A 17,145-nucleotide genomic window follows, 5' to 3' on the forward strand; every position below is an offset into this window, starting at 1 on the left:
CCAAGGAATTCAGACGATATGGTGGTAAATGAAAGCAGAACATGCAGAGAGGAAACATACATGTTTTGCTGTACAAGCGAGTACATGGCCTCACAGACCTACATGTTCTGCTTTTCTAAATGATTGCGCTCCACTCTCAATCCAACAGTGCTTTGTAGAGCTGCTTCTCATAAGGTTTCCGGGATTTCGTCTACAACGGTTCTTAGAACACAGGCCCATCTGTATCATCAAATATGCTGCTCCAATCTACTTTTCCGCAACTCTGCTACAAGATTGGCTACTTCAACACCAACTATAGCAAGGCTGCGACCTTCCTTACCGGAGACGATGCTAGGGAAAAAGCTTAATGCGTTTGTGGTTCTACATGATGTTGTTCAAATGATAGTGACTAACAAAATTTATTGATATAAAGATTGTGTACCTGTTGTGTGTGTATGTTCTGTTGCAGTCTTTTTCGTTTTTCTTTTCTTTTGGCTTTTTCTCCCTCTCTTTCGCTCTCTTGCTCTTTCTTTCTCTCTTTCAAATAAGCCTCTTGAAACAGATCTTGCACGTTTGCTTGCGAAAAATCTCATCAACAAAAGCAAACAGGCCGCTACAGTTACCATAATAACCAACTCAACTTTTGAAACAAACATTTAGTCTCTCACCATCATATAGCAGCTCGGAAAAACTAGCAAAAAAAAAAAAAATAACATCAACACCATGTCTGGCAATAATATCAAAGTTGTATGTCGTTTTCGACCCCAAAACAAGTTGGAAATAAGAGAAGGAGGTGTACCCATTGTTGAAATATCGGAAGACGGAACGGGTATCTCTCTCAAGGTATTGTAGTAACCATTTGTACCAAAATCAGGTACCTCAAATTTGCATTTTTGAAACTCAAATGGTCATGATAGGGAAAAGATACAAACACATTCTCATTTGATAAATGCTTTGGATCAAATACAAGACAACAAGAGATCTTTGAGTACTCTATCAAGTCTATTGTAGACGGTATGTGTGTCTATATGTAAATCAGATGATGAAGCCAGGACATGTAAGTATTGACATAATCTACAGATGTGGTTGCTGGTTATAACGGTACCGTCTTTGCCTATGGTCAAACTGGCTCCGGTAAAACATACACCATGATGGGCTCCAGCATTGACGATCCCGAAAATAAGGGTATCATCCCTCGTATCATTGAGCAAATCTTTACCAGCATTCAGCAAGCTCCTATCAATATGGAGTTTACCGTCAAGGTCGCTTACATGGAGATTTACATGGAAAGAGTCAAGGATTTGTTAGTTCGTAAGTATAGCAACGCACATGGAAGATTTGAGTTTCGATTAATAATGCGAAATGTACATCATAGCTCAAAACGATAATTTACCTATCCACGAAGACAAAGTCAAAGGTGTCTATGTCAAGGGTATCAAGGAAGTCTACGTCTCTGATACAAGTGAAGTGTACGATGTGATGAGAATTGGTGGTGATAATCGTGTTGTTGCATCCACAAGTGAGTAAACCAGCTTTTAAAGAGAAGACAGTGGTTAATCTAGCTACAGATATGAACGCTGAGAGTTCAAGAAGTCATTCAATCGTGCTCACAACAATTACACAAAAGAATTTGGATACGGGTGCTGCGAAAAGTGGAAAACTGTACCTGGTCGATCTTGCCGGTTCTGAGAAAGTGGGAAAGACTGGCGCTTCAGGCCAAACATTGGAAGAAGCCAAAAAAATTAACAAATCACTAACTGCTTTGGGCATGGTAATCAACTCGTTGACAGATGGAAAGGTAAACTAGGTACAGACAATAGGATTTTTGAGACATGTAACATTGAATGCCATCATATAGTCAAGCCATGTACCCTACAGAGATTCTAAACTGACTCGTATTTTACAAGAATCATTGGGTGGTAACTCACGTACCACATTAATTATCAACTGTTCCCCATCATCCTATAACGAAGCTGAATCCATCTCCACACTACGTTTCGGTGCCAGAGCAAAGACCATCAAGAACAAGGCGAAAGTTAATGCTGATTTGTCTCCTGCTGAACTCAAGGCATTATTAAAGCGTGTCAAGGGCGATGCTGTTTCATACAAGGCTTACATTTCTGCTCTCGAGAATGAGATTAGCATGTGGCGATTGGGTAAAGTGGTCCCTGAAAATAACTGGGCTTCCATGGACGGTGCCAAAGCAAAGCCTATCGCTGCTGCTGCTGCTACTGCTGCCAATACTACTGCACCTATTACACCTCCACAAACACCCGCTCCTGCATTCAAGCTATCCGTTGATGATGATAGCAGACCATCTACTCCCGCCATGGTGCTTGGAAATGACGAAAAAGAAGAATTCATCAAACGAGAGCAAGAACTGCTTGAACAGATCACTGAAAAGGCAGCCGAACTAGCAAGTCGCGAAAAGCAGGTTACTGAAATTCAAGAAATGCTGGAGGAATTGAAGAAGAACGAAAAGGAGCTCAGTAGCAACAACAAATTACTGTCTTCTGAGTTGAGTGAGGCTCAGGTCCAACTGGAAAAGGAATCATATGAAAAGAAGGAGGGAGAAATCAACATTGATTCACTCAAGGAAGCTAATTTGGAGTACATGTCTGAGTTGGAGGAGCTCAAAGCAACCTTGGCAAGATTAGAAGCCGCTGAATCAAAGAACGTGGAGCAATTGCAAGCTACAGAAGAGGCAATGGTAAGTGGGCCTAGAGCACCGCATCTTTTTTTTTTCGCTGGAGACTCACTGTGAGGCAGGAAAATGCTGAGGAAAAGAAGCAAGGCATTGAGGCTGACCTGGACATTCAAGACATTACACCCGAAGCCATCACCAAGCTTCGCCACGAACTACAAACAACCAAAGCCATGATCGAGCAACACAAAGTAACCATCGCCAATCTGGAGCAAGAGAGAGACTCGTTGTCTCAAAAACGTGATGATCTTGAAGTGCGCTTCAGTAATTTAGAAGTAGACTATGAGGAGTTGCTGGACAAGACCATTGCAATGGAAGAAATGGACGTTAAACAAACTAGCGATATTGCAGACTCTATTTCAGAGCTCAAGACGAAACTGGAAAGCCAGTTTATCATGAAGAGCCAGGTTCAGCAAAAGGAGATTGACTCATTGAAGGCTGATATGGAAAAGAAGACCAAGGAAGAAGAGAGACTGATAAGCGCCATGAACGAACTACAGGCAGTCAATGACAAACTCATGCAAATGAAGCAAGAGCCAGGCCTTTCAGCGAGCTCCAAAGAAGCCACTGAACAAAAGGAACGTGAACTGGAGAGAATGCGAAAATCTATGGCACAGGAATTGGCTGATTTCGAGACCATGAAGAAGGTACTGATGCGTGATCTTCAAGGTCGCTGTGAAAGAGTGGTAGAACTGGAGATGACACTAGATGAAGTCCGTATTCAACAAAGCAACATGATAAAGGCGACCAGCAATAAAGCGCAACAAAAGAAGATGTTCCTTTTAGAGAGAAATTTAGACCAATTGACCAATGTACAAAAGCAGGTAAATGTCCTCCTCATGCTATTTGAAGCAAGTTGCTGATTATGCCATGTATACAGCTGGTGGAACAAAACTCGCATCTCAAGAAGGAATCTGCCTTGTCAGAACGTAAATTATCTGCTAGAAATGAGCGTATACAAAACTTGGAGTACTTGTTACAGGAAGCACAGAACAAGTTACTGACTCAAAATGACAAGTAAGCTGCCCTGAGAAAGTGAACAGAAACTAAGATGATAACAACGTTTTTTTTTTTGTTGTATAGGTTCGAATCTCAACTTCAAGCTGTCAGAGGTAGATTAGAGCAAGCTCGCACGCACAAATCACAAGGAAATTCCATGTTGAACTTTAACAGAATTGCTAAACCTTTACGAGGTGGAGGAGCAGCAGTGGAAAGGTAACATTCTTGCATTTTAATACCTTTGGCTTGTATATTCACATGCCTTATAATAGCTCACAAGAGGAAAAGTTGCCTGAAAAGCGTGAAAAGAGAACATCATGGTTCCGTTAAAAAGTTTTGAAAAAGCACAATGCCCACATACCAACCACCCTATATTCCTTGAAACGAACACTCTTATATATATCTTTATCAAGCTTTCAAATGATTGTATCACTATCATCTTATATATTAAAATAATTGATTTCTACCGTTACATTTTGAGCTGTTTGTTGAGGAGTCTTTATGGACATCTGAATCCATGAAACGTGTACGGTTTCACATAGTGAGAGGCAGTGTTAATACATTTGGTAGCATCCCAGATCAAGCTAGGTTTAGATAGCTGTTCCAGTGTCTCTAGAACCTCAGAAACGGATCCACGTTGAAGACTGATAGTATGAGCGAGATAATCGTCTCGTCAATTGAAACTTTGAATAGCGGGGTTACCACAACAGCAGCAATCTATAAGCAGAGGGGGGGGGGTCGCAAATCATTCTTGAAACCTTCTTTTTCACATTTTGACAAAGTGAATCTTGCCATGATGAATGACAAATACACCATGCGTGAACGTATGTCTGGTGCTATCAACGCATTGAGTGTCTCGCCAGATGGGAATTCAGTAGTCGTCGCTGGACGAGAAAGTACGCCTTAGACGCCATGATACAACAATCCACAACACGTTTTTATTAATACCATGATTTAGTTTTAAAAGTATTCAACATTGAGAATTCAGAAATCACAGAGACACACAACTTGAGAGCTGGCAGCCATTTTAACCTGAACTACAGCAGCAACGATGTCAAATGGGGAAACAATGGTAAATCTCTGCGCAATTCATCAATCGTCTTGCATGATTATCACCTTGTATTAAAATAACTATTCAAGCAACAAAACACAAGGTAGCTACAGCGGCTACCAATGGCGCCATTATATTATGGGATCTCAACAAGATTGGACGCAAAGCAGGTAGATGAGCTCGCTACTGACCAAAGAAATGGTGGGCTAAAGATGATTTCTGGCAGAACGAGTGATAACAGAGCATTCCCGTGCAGTCAATCGTATATGCTTTCAACCAGACAACGGAAACATCCTTCTAAGTGCGTCTCAAGACGGTATGATGAAGTGCTGGGTAAAATTGGTATTCATGCGTATCCATTCATGCATGGTATTATAACAGTTGACTTTTAGGATTTCAGAGATCCCAAGAATGGAGCCAGATATCGATTTGAAGGCAAGTCAGAGTCAGTGCGAGATGTACAGTTCAATCCAGTCAGTATATACGAATTTGCAGCAGCATTTGAGACGGGAACAATACAGGCAAGTGAGGTTCTCAAGTGAAGATGCTGCCCATACTGATGTTCATTACAGAAATGGGACATGCGAAATCCGAAGGCATTATACGATCGCAAAGTCAGTGCGCATAATGGACCTTGCCTTACTGTGGATTGGCATCCCAATGGAAAGTTGGTTGCGAGTGGAGGCAGAGACAAGACGATCAAAGTGTGGGATATGACAGCAGACAGTAGACGGCCACTCTATACGATCCGAACCATGGCTTCTGTGTCTCGTATCCAGTGGCGACCTGGATTCGAGAATGAGATTGCGTCCTGTGCTCTGCTGACAGATAGTAGAATACATGTTTGGGATATACGAAGACCACATATAGCGAAATATGCATTCGATGAGCATGATACCACACCAACAGGTACAATGTCTGTGTAAAGTGTATGGAGGGTGTGTGCTGATCATCATGGCTAGGATTTACATGGCATACCTCTAGTGAACTACTGTCAGTTTCCAAAGACAAGTGGTTTATTCGACAAGATATTCGAAGCTCCTATCGGCCCTTTGACCTGCTAAAGAGAAATGGCATGGGATGGAACGTGCAAGGTGATGTTGCCTTTACAATCGATAAAAGTTCTCGCGAATTGTTTGTAAACGAGAGTCTGATTACGAAACCATTGGCTGGATCACCCAAGAATTACAAGCGATTAGGTATGAAAAGCGCATCGGAAGAAGAGGTGAGCTGATACAGCAATGCGATCCATGTAAGCATGATACTAAACAGCTGCTGCAGGTCATTCAATATATACCCCCTCAAAGTTCTGGTATTGTTCATATGCCATTGTTTGATTTTGAAGCCTTTTCGGTTTTTGCCGAGAATTACGTTATTTCCAGTGAGAATGTGGCAGTGGCCTGTGATATCAATGGCGAGGTATTCATTTTGTGTGCACGATCTCTGAGCATGGAAATGACTAACTTCTCCTTTTGGATAGCTGGCGTGGAAGATGGGACGGTATCGTACAGCACAAACATGGAAGATCATTGGCATGTTTTACAGCGATGAGCCAGTGGAAGCGGATCAAGGCGATAATATACACGAAGACATGTCAGAGATGGATACAAATACCGAAGACAACATGGATCTCGAAGATAGCCATCTAGACACTGCAAGTTTTCGCATACAAGAGCAAGATCAGATTCAGATAGAAGACGAGACAGAGAGTGGCGATATCTCACAATCATCAGATGGGGATGTAGAGAGCTTAAACACAAGCAATTCTTCATTTGTACAGCACCCATCATCGCCATTCAACTTGCGGTTGCCATGGAAACATGAGCCCGTCGTCATGGAACTATTACAATATTATACAGATCAAGGCGACATTCAAATGTGTGTTACATTGTATTTGGTGCTGGAAAAATACCTGAACATCGATCATGAACGAATTGAAGATTGGTTCACAGCTTATATTGATCTTTTGCATCGATTCAAGCTATGGTCCACTGCTACTGCCGTTATCAAGGCGTGCAAAGTGCAGAATGTGCGAGAGCGAAATGAGGTAGTATAGTGATACATTGAAAGTGTCCATTGGAGCACTCACCTACCAATGAATAGAACGCGACTACTATCAATATTGCTTGTAATACATGCTTCAAGCTAGTGAATGGCACAGCAGGAGGATCGTGGGCATGCGATAAATGCCATCGATTACTAAATCCTTGTTCTATATGGTAAGTTGCTGCATCTTTTTTGCACATCGTTCTTTTGTTCAATCATTTGCATGTAGCCATCAAACGGCGCGTGGGTTATATGTGTGGTGTCAAGGCTGTAACCACGGCGGTCATCTCTCTCATATGCGAGAGTGGTTCATTACAGAGAAACTGTGCCCCACTGGATGTGGCCATACATGTGTACTACAACCACTGCTATTGAAACAGGACCCACCTCCCTAAAATGTACAATAAACCGTTTTATTCAGGATTCAAACAATGTAATGAGTTCCTTGGTAAATTTAGCCACTTCATACGCTTCTTTGGCGAGATCTCGTTTCGCGTTTGCTGTAGCCATGGCTCCTCTACCAAAGTATTTTGCTTGGATCATACTGATACGTTGCGAGCATTGACTGAGCTGGTTCAGCACGGGATCGCACTCATTCCTGTATCGGTAACCTTGTGTTGTTTGACATGTTGCTTTGGAGAGCTCTGATATAGTAGCTACAATTTTCAGTAGCGCGCTGATGATACCGTGCGCTTCACCGTTTTGTTGAGGCAGTCTGAGAGCAGCCAGTAGGTTTTGGATGGTTTGTACAATATGATCAGTTTCAGTTTTAAGGTATTTCTAAGGCATATCACAATGAGAGAATCAATATACAAGAGGTAGATGCAGCATGTGATTCAAATACTTACAGCAAGCTCACTCGGACTCAAGTCGTCTTGCTCTCTGTATTTCTTTGAAGAATACATGCTGTTGCTATTGCTACTCTTGTAGCCTGTGAATGAGTCTAATCCAGACCTCACAGGGGGTCTTGCCATGTCGTCGCCTTTAGACGCTGTGCCGCTATTGTTACGATTGCTCATGGAGCCATTGGATCTACCATTCGACATGGCACTATAGTAGCTGTTGTTGTCTGATCGTTTGCTTCCATACGCATCATCGTTCAAGGATGCTAGGATAGTGGACGTGGTTATCTTGTTGTCGGTAGGCGATGCAGCAGCCGAAGCACTTGGTTTCGATGTAGGGAGAGCACTATTCATGCCTAGAAGCTTGACCAGTTCTACAATCACAGACGTCAAATGGCCAGCAGATCTATCGAGCAAACTGACAGGGCTCAGGCCCATACCGCTTGCATGGTATTTGGCTGCCACGAGCAAGTCAGACAAGGAATTGGAAAAAGTAGTCTTTAACTCGTAGAGCGCTTTCTTGGTATCTGTAGACAATACGTCTTCTTGGTTCTCTATCTCCTCTGAGATGGATCTGCACACTGTCACCATATTCTTCATGACTTGGATGACTTGAGATGGATCGTTTGATCTTGCAGCTGTTAGTAGATCATTGACATAGGCTTGGTAGGTCAGAACATAATCTTGAGGAATCACACCATTTCGCGTCGGTTGGAGAAAGTTGCCCTTGATGATGTTTTGGCTTTGATCCAAGTCGATCATGGATGAGGCTATATGTCCGATAGTCAATGCTACTAGTCCACATAATCCTATTCGCAAATATAAACCTACCTTTTATACTTCGTAACTCAATACGCGCTTTTTCATACTTGATTTGCCACTCTTTTGCCTCTTCCTTTAGTTGGTTGATTGTGTTTTCAGCCTTTTCCTTTTCAGTGTACAGCTCCTCATTGACTTTAGCAAGTCGCTTTAGTTCGTCCAGCATCTGTTTTGTCTCCTTTTTCACATTTTGCACTGCTTCTTGTTGCTGGCTATACTCACGGTTCAACGCCTCGTACTTGTCGTTTAGCTTTTTGTATTGTTCTTCCATTTGACGGATCATTTTCTGATCATCTTGTTCTCGCTGCATTAAACTGTGTGAGTGCTCCCGTCAAGAGGATCCATGCTAGGCTTACCATCTGAAGCTTCTCCACCAAGTCCTTGTCTGCCTTGTTGGATGATGTATCCTACACAACTCCCAGCGTCAATTCAACTGTTGTGTTTCTTGATGATTTCCACTTACATCTACTTGATCCTGCAGTTGCTTGATTCGACTCATCATCACGTTGATTTGGTATTCGTAGTCTGACTTGATTTTTTCGATATCACTCGGTTGCTGCGTATATTCGTCAGTATAAGGCGCCTTTTTCACATGGCAATCAACTTACATGGTAGCCTTCATTCTTTAACGGAGCCGTGGATCGACTGAAGTAGTCTTTGGGCTCTTTGATGGCTGCTACGGCTGGAGAAGTAGGTGATCTATTGTATTTAGTTTCCTCCTCCTCCGTGTCATTGTCCACCACATGTTCAACATTGATCATGCCCTTGACAGGCACAATATGGGTGGATTGACTAGGCTGCGGGGTATTGCTGTAGGTAGGTGATGCAGGTATTTTAGGAATAGGTGGAAGATGGCTGTAGGTATCCTGCTTTTTTGGTTAAATTAAGGTTATCTGAATACAGAGCTATTGTCCTACCTCATTCTCGATTAAATTTGGATATCTTCTCGTTAGCTCTGAATACACATCGCTAGCTAAATCTTGGAATCTGGCTACAGGTAATGTAGCTAGTTTTTGTCTTGCTTGATTCCTCTTGGGATGGAATTCCTCTTTGACAGCGAGGAAGGGCACTGTATAGGTAGGATAAGCAAACATGTACTCTTGCCTGTGTGCGTGTGTGTGTGTGTGTGTGTGTGTATATGCCTGTTACTCACAAAACTTATCATTCTTGTTGCGTCGAACGACTTCATCATAGACATCCATGGCCAATTCATGGAACTGAAGGTTGCTCAGTCTGGTCAGCTTTTGTCGAGCAGCCACTCTGTGTGGATGTGGACCCTCCATTGCCTCTAGATTGTTTGTTTACGACCGAGTCAATTTAAGGCTGTGGATCATACAATGCTTGCCCGTTTAGTTACCCTGAGCTAGTACTTCTTTGAGATAGCTCTTCAATTCCACATAGTAGGTCTTTGCTGTTCCTTCATAGTTGGTTGTGCTGAATGCTCTGCTGGATGCAGATGCCAGTGATTGCGAACGCGATGCGTGCGAATAAGAGCGAGATGAGCTGGTAGAGTAGGTCTTTGCAGATTGAGGCCCTCTCAGCAGCCAATCCTCCTGCGGAGAGGACGGTGAGCGAGGTGGAGACCGAGAGTAAGACATGATAACAAAGGGAGTAGAGAGGAAAAGAGAGGGAAAAAAAGGGTTACATGAGAGATAGACGACATTATATTGTATCTGTAATGATACAAAAAAGCTTGTGCACCTTGGTACAACGTACACATAAATTGTAAATTACTTTTGCTGGACACAATAGGTTACCGTTTCCCTTTATTTGATGAAATATGGTGATCAGTTGTTCTAAATAATGTGCGTGATATAAAAATGTGGATGGATGATGATGGAGCGGCAAGAGTGGGGGGGGGGGTTTGGTTGGTTTAAATAGGGTTGTTATATACAAATGTAATGATTCAGTTTTTTTAAGATGATTGTGAGGCAAGCTTCAGAGCATGCATGTTTTGAGGCTGCGTTTCGACACCATTAGCATATTGCAATTCTCCACTATAGCACCATAAATAAATGACATAAGGTTAATAAACATTGAAAGGCTAACGATATTTGTGTATTACCTAGTCTCGTATTCGTACATGTCCAGTGCTACAGCACAACTTTCACGTACAACCTGCTGGGCATCCTTCTTGAACTGATCCAAGGTGGCGAGCACTTCAGGGGTAGCAATGGATCCCAATGCCTCAGCAGCTTCATGACGCACCATATGAACCTCGCTTTGATCTTGAAGACATTCAGTCAAAGCAGGCACAGAGGCAGGATGTTGCAGCTGGCCAAATACATAGGCAACTTCATGACGGAACAAGGCACTGCTATCCTTCAACCCCTTGGCTAAAGCAAGCACTGCCTCTGTATTACCAATCTCGCGCAAAGCAAACATGGCTCTGTAACGCTTGAACAGCTTGTATTCAGGATTGATCAAGATGGCTTCGAGCTCTTGAATAGATTTGGTCTCAGTAGTAGGAGGAGCAGGATCCACCGAGTTGTAGAGACTCTTGTTGGCCTCTCTTTCTGCCTTGGTTTGAGGGTCGTTATCGTACTTGATCTTGTCAATAGCAAGTTCACAGGTATCCACAACAGATTGATTCTCGTCCTTCAAATATTTCTCCAAGACGGGAAGAGACTCCAAAGAGCCGATAGCACCCAAAGCTTCAGCAGCCTAAATGTCAAATCAACATGGCTGATCGTAAAGCTCTCAGACCATAACACTTTACCTCATGACGAACCATCTCTGCCTCATTCAAATCTTCCAACACCTTCTCCAATGTGGGGTTGGCGCGAGGATTGCCAATCTGACCGAGACAATAGGCAAGTTCATGTTTCAAAAGCTCGGAATCGTCAGCAAATGCTAAGATAAAATACATTAGCCAATTGCCCGTGCTGTATTTGTCAATCCTTGTATACATTACCTCTGGAAATGATATCAATCGCTTGGTCGTTGGCAATGTTCTTGAGTGTAAATAAAGATCTGAAACGTTCAGCAAGTTGAACATTGCCAGACTTGTTGCAAAGAGAGTCCTCCAGGTACTGGAAGTTGACGGTAGCGAGATCGAGCATCTGGATGTGTGCAGAATAAAAGAGTAGAAAGAAGGGAACAAAAATCTTTGAGATTTGACTATTTTTATTTGTTTTGCTAGCAGGGTAAGCCACCTCTGTGGAAATATGAGTGGTGGAACAACCACATTTAAGATCTGATAATCAATCAACCCCCTCAAAAACGAGATAGAGCGGTTCTCCAACTTGCATGTCATACAATCAGCTCGAAGTTTGCTTGCTTTTGCTTCATTTCCATATATAATACAACGACAACGTGAATAGATTCAAAGCTAAGGGATCCCTTGCAAGTTTTTTTCTTTTCCTCCCCCCTCTTTTCCTCTTTCTTTCTTCTTGATCAATACTCTAATCTCCAATGTCAGCAGAAGCACCCACATCAAATCAAAAGAGCAATTACGCATTCGAGATCAGATTTGTCGATGATGATGTATGGCATGTTTGACATTTGTTTGTATTCTGCTCGGTTCAAACCTTATTCTTATTGTTGATTTGTTCTAGATTGTTCAAGTGTTTGATATAGCTGCTAAGCGTAAACAACAAAACGACAAAAGTCTACTGTTGCCAACAGAGTACAAGCAAGAAGATGTATTGAAAGGCCAGCTGCGGTATTCCAAGCTGATGGGCAGTGATGGACATGTGCAAAAGGATGCCTTTGGATTAGAAGAAACTGGGTTGCCATACCAACATACAGTAACAACCAAACGCAGTAAAAACAGGAGATCAACACAACGACACACCTTTTTCATGATGGGAGGCGGTGGTGGTGGTGGTGGTGGTGGTGGTGGTGGTGGTGGTGGTGAGAGCAACATGAAGCCAACATCTGTCAGCACCATTCATGATGGAGATGAAATGGACAATGGTTACGACTCGGGGACAGCAGTTACAGAAGTAAATGATGAATACCTGGTAAGAAGGCTCCTTAATCAATTTAAACTTGGTTGCACATTAATTAAGCTTTACATTTGATTGACCAATTTACAGGAATACGAGAGAGACAAACATGAGAGTGTCCATCATCCAGAGCACCAAAAGGACATGGATATCACAAGCTTGATATCAACTTCAGCTCCAACATTGATACAGGAGCCACCCGTAGCATGGCAACCGCCAGCAGTGATACATTCAAGTGAGCCTGTTGCGCTACCAATGCCGGCACCCACTTCGTTACCGCCACCTGTCAAACAACGAGAAAGGTCCACAAAAAGAACGCCAGATGATCCAGTAATAGATAGTGCTACTTTGCTTCAGCAACCTATACAAAACGAACCCACTACTACATCACCCTCTATCATTGAAATGTACCAACCTACTCACAGCGCTGTGACATTCCCCATTACCACACAAGACTATACCAGCATCACTGCGGTCAATACAGATCACAGCAGTAGCTATATGCCCCACCACCAACAGCAGCAACAACGACAGCCTAAAAGAGGCTGCTGCTGCATTATATCCTAACAAACCTATTTATCGCTATTTATTTGTACTAATATATTTACACGTTCACAATAAACGTTGCATTGTTTGTCAATATGAATGATTGCGTTGTCATGAATCGTCTGCTAATTTACTTGCAGTGCACATTTTATGCACCTGTGCCTAGATGCTATCATGTCAAACATGCGGACCGAAAAGACTGGAAATCATCCAATCGATGAATACCATTCCATGCTCTCTCTAATAAGCTACTTGAATGATGCGTGCCTGAATTTTGCCTAGAAATCAGCGAGCATGATGCTAGTATTGCACGGTAAATCATTGTTCAATGTAGGCTGCAATATATACCAGGCTGCTGCTGCTTCGTTTTCCTCCACTAGAGGCGTGTTCAGCTTGAGGAGCTGTCTAAGCGCTGGTGGCACTACATTTGTCAATCAGAAGCACATTTATCAACAGCGCTACTCGATTTAAACAATCAAATTCTTTTTCTTCTTCTTTCGCTTTAGAAAATGTCTCATCAAGGAGGAGAATCACTTGGACCTCGTGGATTGACCATTGAACAGCAAAGAAAGATTGCTGCTATTCAATCACAAGCAGCATCTGATTCTCTGCTTGCGTCCAATGAACGTTTTTCGGTTGATCGCGTTGAATCTTCTCTTTATGTCGGTGAATTGGGACCTGAAGTCAATGATGATATCCTGAAGCAACACTTCAAGCTGGCCAAGAGTGTCCATGTGTGCCGGGATCGTGTCAGCGGCAAGAGCTTGGGCTATGCCTATGTCAACTTTCATCGCGCAGAGGATTGTACGTAGCTTACATTTGAGACGAGTGGGCAGCACACTGACATGATAACAGGCTCTCACACTCTTAGAAACATGAACTACTCTCTCATCAATGGTAGACACTGCCGCTTGATGATGGCTGAAAGAAACTCCAACAAAAGAACACAGGGCAGTGGAAACATCTTCGTCAAAAACTTGCCAGCCTCCGTCGATGATAAATCCTTGCACGATACATTTTCTCAATGGGGAAACGTTGTTTCTTGTCGAGTGGTCAAGAACCCCAACGCTGTTCGCTGTTACGGCTATGTCAACTATGATTGTGTTAGTGCTGCTGAAAGAGCAATCGAGCTCGTTAACGGATCCATCCTCTTTGGCCGAGAAATGTAAGTAGAATTGCAAACAGTGAGAACGAGCACCTGTGATTGACATGCACATAAACCACCACAGCCAAGTTGGCCATCAAATCCCAAAGTCTGAGAGAGAAACCATCCAAGATCAGAGCAAACAGCAGCAAAAGTTCACCAATCTGTACATCAAGAATATCGCATTGGATGTCACTGAGGACGACATCAGAGGACTTTTCACGGCTTTCGGTCCTGTTTCCTCCATCTTGATTCAACGTGATGAATACAAAAACTCAAAAGGGTTCGGCTTTGTGAATTTCGAGAACCCTGAAGATGCTGAGAAGGCGGTGCATCAGCTGAACGATCAAGAGTATCGAGGCAAGAAGCTGTTTGTTTCTAGAGCACAAAAGAAATCAGAGCGTGAAGACGAGCTGAGACGCCAGCATGCTTATCAGATCCCTGTAGAAAAACCTGTCAAATATCAAGGCGTCAATCTGTATGTCAAGAATTTAGCCGATACGGTGGACGATGATCTGCTGAGGGAGGAATTTGCTCGTTATGGCCATATTACAAGCGCCAAGGTGATGAAGGACGAGCGAGTAAAGTACCTCTTTAAATATACTCTTTTACACACGCTAACCTCTCTTACTGAATAGACTGGCGTTTCCAAAGGCTTCGGCTTTGTGTGCTTTACCTCGCCCGAAGAAGCAACTGAAGCAGTAATTCGCATGAATGGCTACAGAATTGCATCGAAAGAAATTTATGTAGCATTAGCACAACGCAAGGAAGATCGTCGTAATTTCTTGGAGGCTCAAATCAGCCAAAAGAGCGCCTCGAGTTCCTCCAGCGCTAGCCCTGTTCAATCACGCCAACAGTTGCAGCCTACCGAAGCCGTCAGTGCCATTCCACCTCAGTTGACATGGGAGGCATTGCAAGCTTTCTCAACCGAGACGCAGCGCCAAATGCTGGGAGAGCGCATCTACTCTATCATGTAAAGTTACGCTGATTTATGCAAATGACATGAAACCTTAATTCTAAATATCACCAATCTAGATCTGAAATCTATCCTCAAGAATCGGGCAAATTGACAGGAATGATGCTTGAAATGGATAAAGCCATTCTCGTTCAACTCGTAAATCAACCAAATCAGTTAGTGGAAAAGGCAAAGGAAGCTATTCAAGTACTTCGTGAGCACGATACGTCATTGATTTAGGAAACCAATAAACGATTTGCATAAATTGCACAACCTTTTCACCATTCAATGTGACCTTTTTTCAGCGTATAAAATGGACCTCTTTGTTTTCATCTAAGGCCTCTTATTCTTTTTCTCTCTCTCTCTCTCACTTTCCTGTCAAACATATACACGCACACACAATGCAAAATACACCCGCCATGTATACCACGGATCAGAGTACATTTAATCCAATGCAGCAACAACAGTCAGTAACTGCAGCATCGACATCTACATTACCTGTACTTGTGACATCCGATGTCAACCCCACATCAATGTCAAATCCGGCTGAAGCGCCACCGCCTTTAATCAAGCAACCCAAGACATCTACTAGTCATCCGATAAAGTAAGTGGCATTGTTTGCCCCTTGAAAACAGGGCCCAATGATAATAATCTATTGTTTTTGAATTTTCCGATGGCATGTGTACTGACACTCACTGCCATGATGCTAGTATTAGCTGGATTGTACCTGGCAATATCCTCAGTTATCTATCTGTCGCTCCATTCCCTAAGGGCTTCGATTTATACGATTTCTTGAACCCAGTGACAAGAGGAGAATGGCTAAAATTTGATGATCAGCAATACCAAAAGTTTCAACATCTGCAACAATCGCGACAACTTCGAGGCAATCTTTGCTTGAGCTCATGTCCAGGTAAGAAGGTAAGGCTGTCAGGCCCTGTTCGGGGCAGAGCAGCCATCAATCGAGATCTGGATCAAGATTTTGAGCGCATGAAGGGGTATGGTATTACAATGCTTGTATGGTAAGTACTTTGTAGAGACTGAGAGAGAAAGAGAAAGATGAGTCTAATACATTTTTTAAAAAAAAAAAGTTGCCTGGACGACACCGAATTGGAATTTTTAGGCGCACCATGGCCGAAATACGAAAAAGCCGCTTTAGCACATGACATGAAGATTATTCGATTACCTATGATCGAAGGAGGATGCCCAAAAACACTGTCGGAAGTGAGAAATGCAGTGCTTCAAGTGAATAAAGAGATTCACAATGGCAACAATGTGTTGGCTCATTGCAGAGGAGGCGTCGGAAGAGCTGGATTATTCGCTGGATGTTGGCTTTTAGAGAACTTGCTGTGCAGATCAGTCGAGAGAACAGTGCACATTCTTCGAGAGAGACGTAGTTCAAAGGCTATCGAGACATATGCTCAGGCGGAATACTTGATTCGGTATTCAATGGCACTCAATCACAGATTAGGGCTACCATTTCGTGCGACTACAACAACCGATCTTAGCAGAGACATTCCATTCGAGTCAGAAAGTGGATCTCCTTCTATACCATTTATAGCGAAATTGGAAAACTTAGTTTTGGTGGATCCTGCCCTTATCCAGGATGATCTACTGCCTGTAGATGATGAAACGACACTTGATGAAACTTTGTCCTCTACCGCTGCTACTACTCCTCCCCCTCGTCCCTCACCCCTGCAACCACACATTACGGCTACTGCTACAGCTCACCATCAGGCCCCAGAATTATGTACTACGCAATATCAATCGTTTTAAACCATTTAGCAAAGAAAAAAGTTATGCATAGAAGTTAGACTGCACAATGGCACATATATTTTGTATATAATAAAGCGCATATCATCCTAACCGTATATACTACAGTTTCGCATCTTATTATATTGCATTCTCACATGAGAGCCCTTCTGTCGCGTTGGATCTCACTCTTGTACGATGCTCCACGATGATAGCAGCATGAAAGCTTCATCTAAGGGTAAACGACATGCTTGAATTACTTCTCATTACTCTAATGAATGCGCAGCAAAATTTGGGCGCACTTGATCAGTGATTTCTCGTGCTACAAGCCGTTTTGGACCGCTAGAATAGCACCAAACAG

The 17,145-nt window shown here is 42.8% G+C and overlaps 8 protein-coding genes across 8 annotated transcripts; 6 read left to right on the plus strand and 2 right to left on the minus strand.

Moving 5' to 3' along the window:
* Positions 1–702: 702 nt before the first annotated feature.
* On the plus strand, positions 703–4,012 carry prp1 (U4/U6 x U5 tri-snRNP complex subunit Prp1; the record flags this gene model as incomplete). The annotated part of the gene is made up of 10 exons (XM_064823634.1): positions 703–822; positions 897–993; positions 1,060–1,290; positions 1,355–1,498; positions 1,548–1,777; positions 1,838–2,689; positions 2,749–3,507; positions 3,564–3,700; positions 3,767–3,898; positions 3,955–4,012. The coding sequence occupies 10 exons, from the start codon at positions 703–705 to the stop codon at positions 4,010–4,012; spliced, it is 2,760 nt and encodes a 919-aa protein (XP_064688459.1).
* A 484-nt stretch (positions 4,013–4,496) lies between these two features.
* Positions 4,497–5,275, plus strand: ATC70_004331 (uncharacterized protein; the record flags this gene model as incomplete). The annotated part of the gene is made up of 5 exons (XM_064823635.1): positions 4,497–4,578; positions 4,641–4,754; positions 4,823–4,903; positions 4,960–5,066; positions 5,126–5,275. The coding sequence occupies 5 exons, from the start codon at positions 4,497–4,499 to the stop codon at positions 5,273–5,275; spliced, it is 534 nt and encodes a 177-aa protein (XP_064688460.1).
* A 39-nt stretch (positions 5,276–5,314) lies between these two features.
* Positions 5,315–7,174, plus strand: ATC70_004332 (uncharacterized protein; the record flags this gene model as incomplete). The annotated part of the gene is made up of 6 exons (XM_064823636.1): positions 5,315–5,642; positions 5,696–5,958; positions 6,015–6,152; positions 6,214–6,780; positions 6,837–6,952; positions 7,009–7,174. 6 exons carry the CDS (start codon positions 5,315–5,317, stop codon positions 7,172–7,174), a joined length of 1,578 nt encoding a protein of 525 aa, XP_064688461.1.
* Positions 7,175–7,196: 22 nt separating this feature from the next.
* Positions 7,197–10,038, minus strand: ATP4_1 (atp4 subunit B of the stator stalk of mitochondrial F1F0 ATP synthase; the record flags this gene model as incomplete). The annotated part of the gene is made up of 9 exons (XM_064823637.1): positions 7,197–7,559; positions 7,628–8,391; positions 8,453–8,744; positions 8,797–8,847; positions 8,904–8,996; positions 9,049–9,306; positions 9,358–9,509; positions 9,594–9,728; positions 9,798–10,038. The coding sequence occupies 9 exons, from the start codon at positions 10,036–10,038 to the stop codon at positions 7,197–7,199; spliced, it is 2,349 nt and encodes a 782-aa protein (XP_064688462.1).
* Positions 10,039–10,355: 317 nt separating this feature from the next.
* On the minus strand, positions 10,356–11,502 carry ATC70_004334 (uncharacterized protein; the record flags this gene model as incomplete). Its single annotated transcript, XM_064823638.1, has 4 exons — positions 10,356–10,437; positions 10,506–11,104; positions 11,160–11,293; positions 11,355–11,502. 4 exons carry the CDS (start codon positions 11,500–11,502, stop codon positions 10,356–10,358), a joined length of 963 nt encoding a protein of 320 aa, XP_064688463.1.
* Positions 11,503–11,854: 352 nt separating this feature from the next.
* Positions 11,855–12,957, plus strand: ATC70_004335 (uncharacterized protein; the record flags this gene model as incomplete). Its single annotated transcript, XM_064823639.1, has 3 exons — positions 11,855–11,926; positions 11,998–12,405; positions 12,481–12,957. 3 exons carry the CDS (start codon positions 11,855–11,857, stop codon positions 12,955–12,957), a joined length of 957 nt encoding a protein of 318 aa, XP_064688464.1.
* Positions 12,958–13,445: 488 nt separating this feature from the next.
* On the plus strand, positions 13,446–15,275 carry ATC70_004336 (uncharacterized protein; the record flags this gene model as incomplete). The annotated part of the gene is made up of 5 exons (XM_064823640.1): positions 13,446–13,740; positions 13,792–14,101; positions 14,166–14,661; positions 14,719–15,053; positions 15,116–15,275. The coding sequence occupies 5 exons, from the start codon at positions 13,446–13,448 to the stop codon at positions 15,273–15,275; spliced, it is 1,596 nt and encodes a 531-aa protein (XP_064688465.1).
* A 161-nt stretch (positions 15,276–15,436) lies between these two features.
* ATC70_004337 (uncharacterized protein) lies at positions 15,437–16,808 on the plus strand (the record flags this gene model as incomplete). Its single annotated transcript, XM_064823641.1, has 3 exons — positions 15,437–15,639; positions 15,746–16,054; positions 16,124–16,808. 3 exons carry the CDS (start codon positions 15,437–15,439, stop codon positions 16,806–16,808), a joined length of 1,197 nt encoding a protein of 398 aa, XP_064688466.1.
* Positions 16,809–17,145: the final 337 nt, after the last annotated feature.

The sequence above is a fragment of the Mucor velutinosus genome (assembly GCF_035048745.1).
Source record: "Mucor velutinosus strain NIH1002 chromosome Unknown tig00001540, whole genome shotgun sequence".
Lineage (NCBI taxonomy): Eukaryota > Fungi > Mucoromycota > Mucoromycetes > Mucorales > Mucoraceae > Mucor > Mucor velutinosus.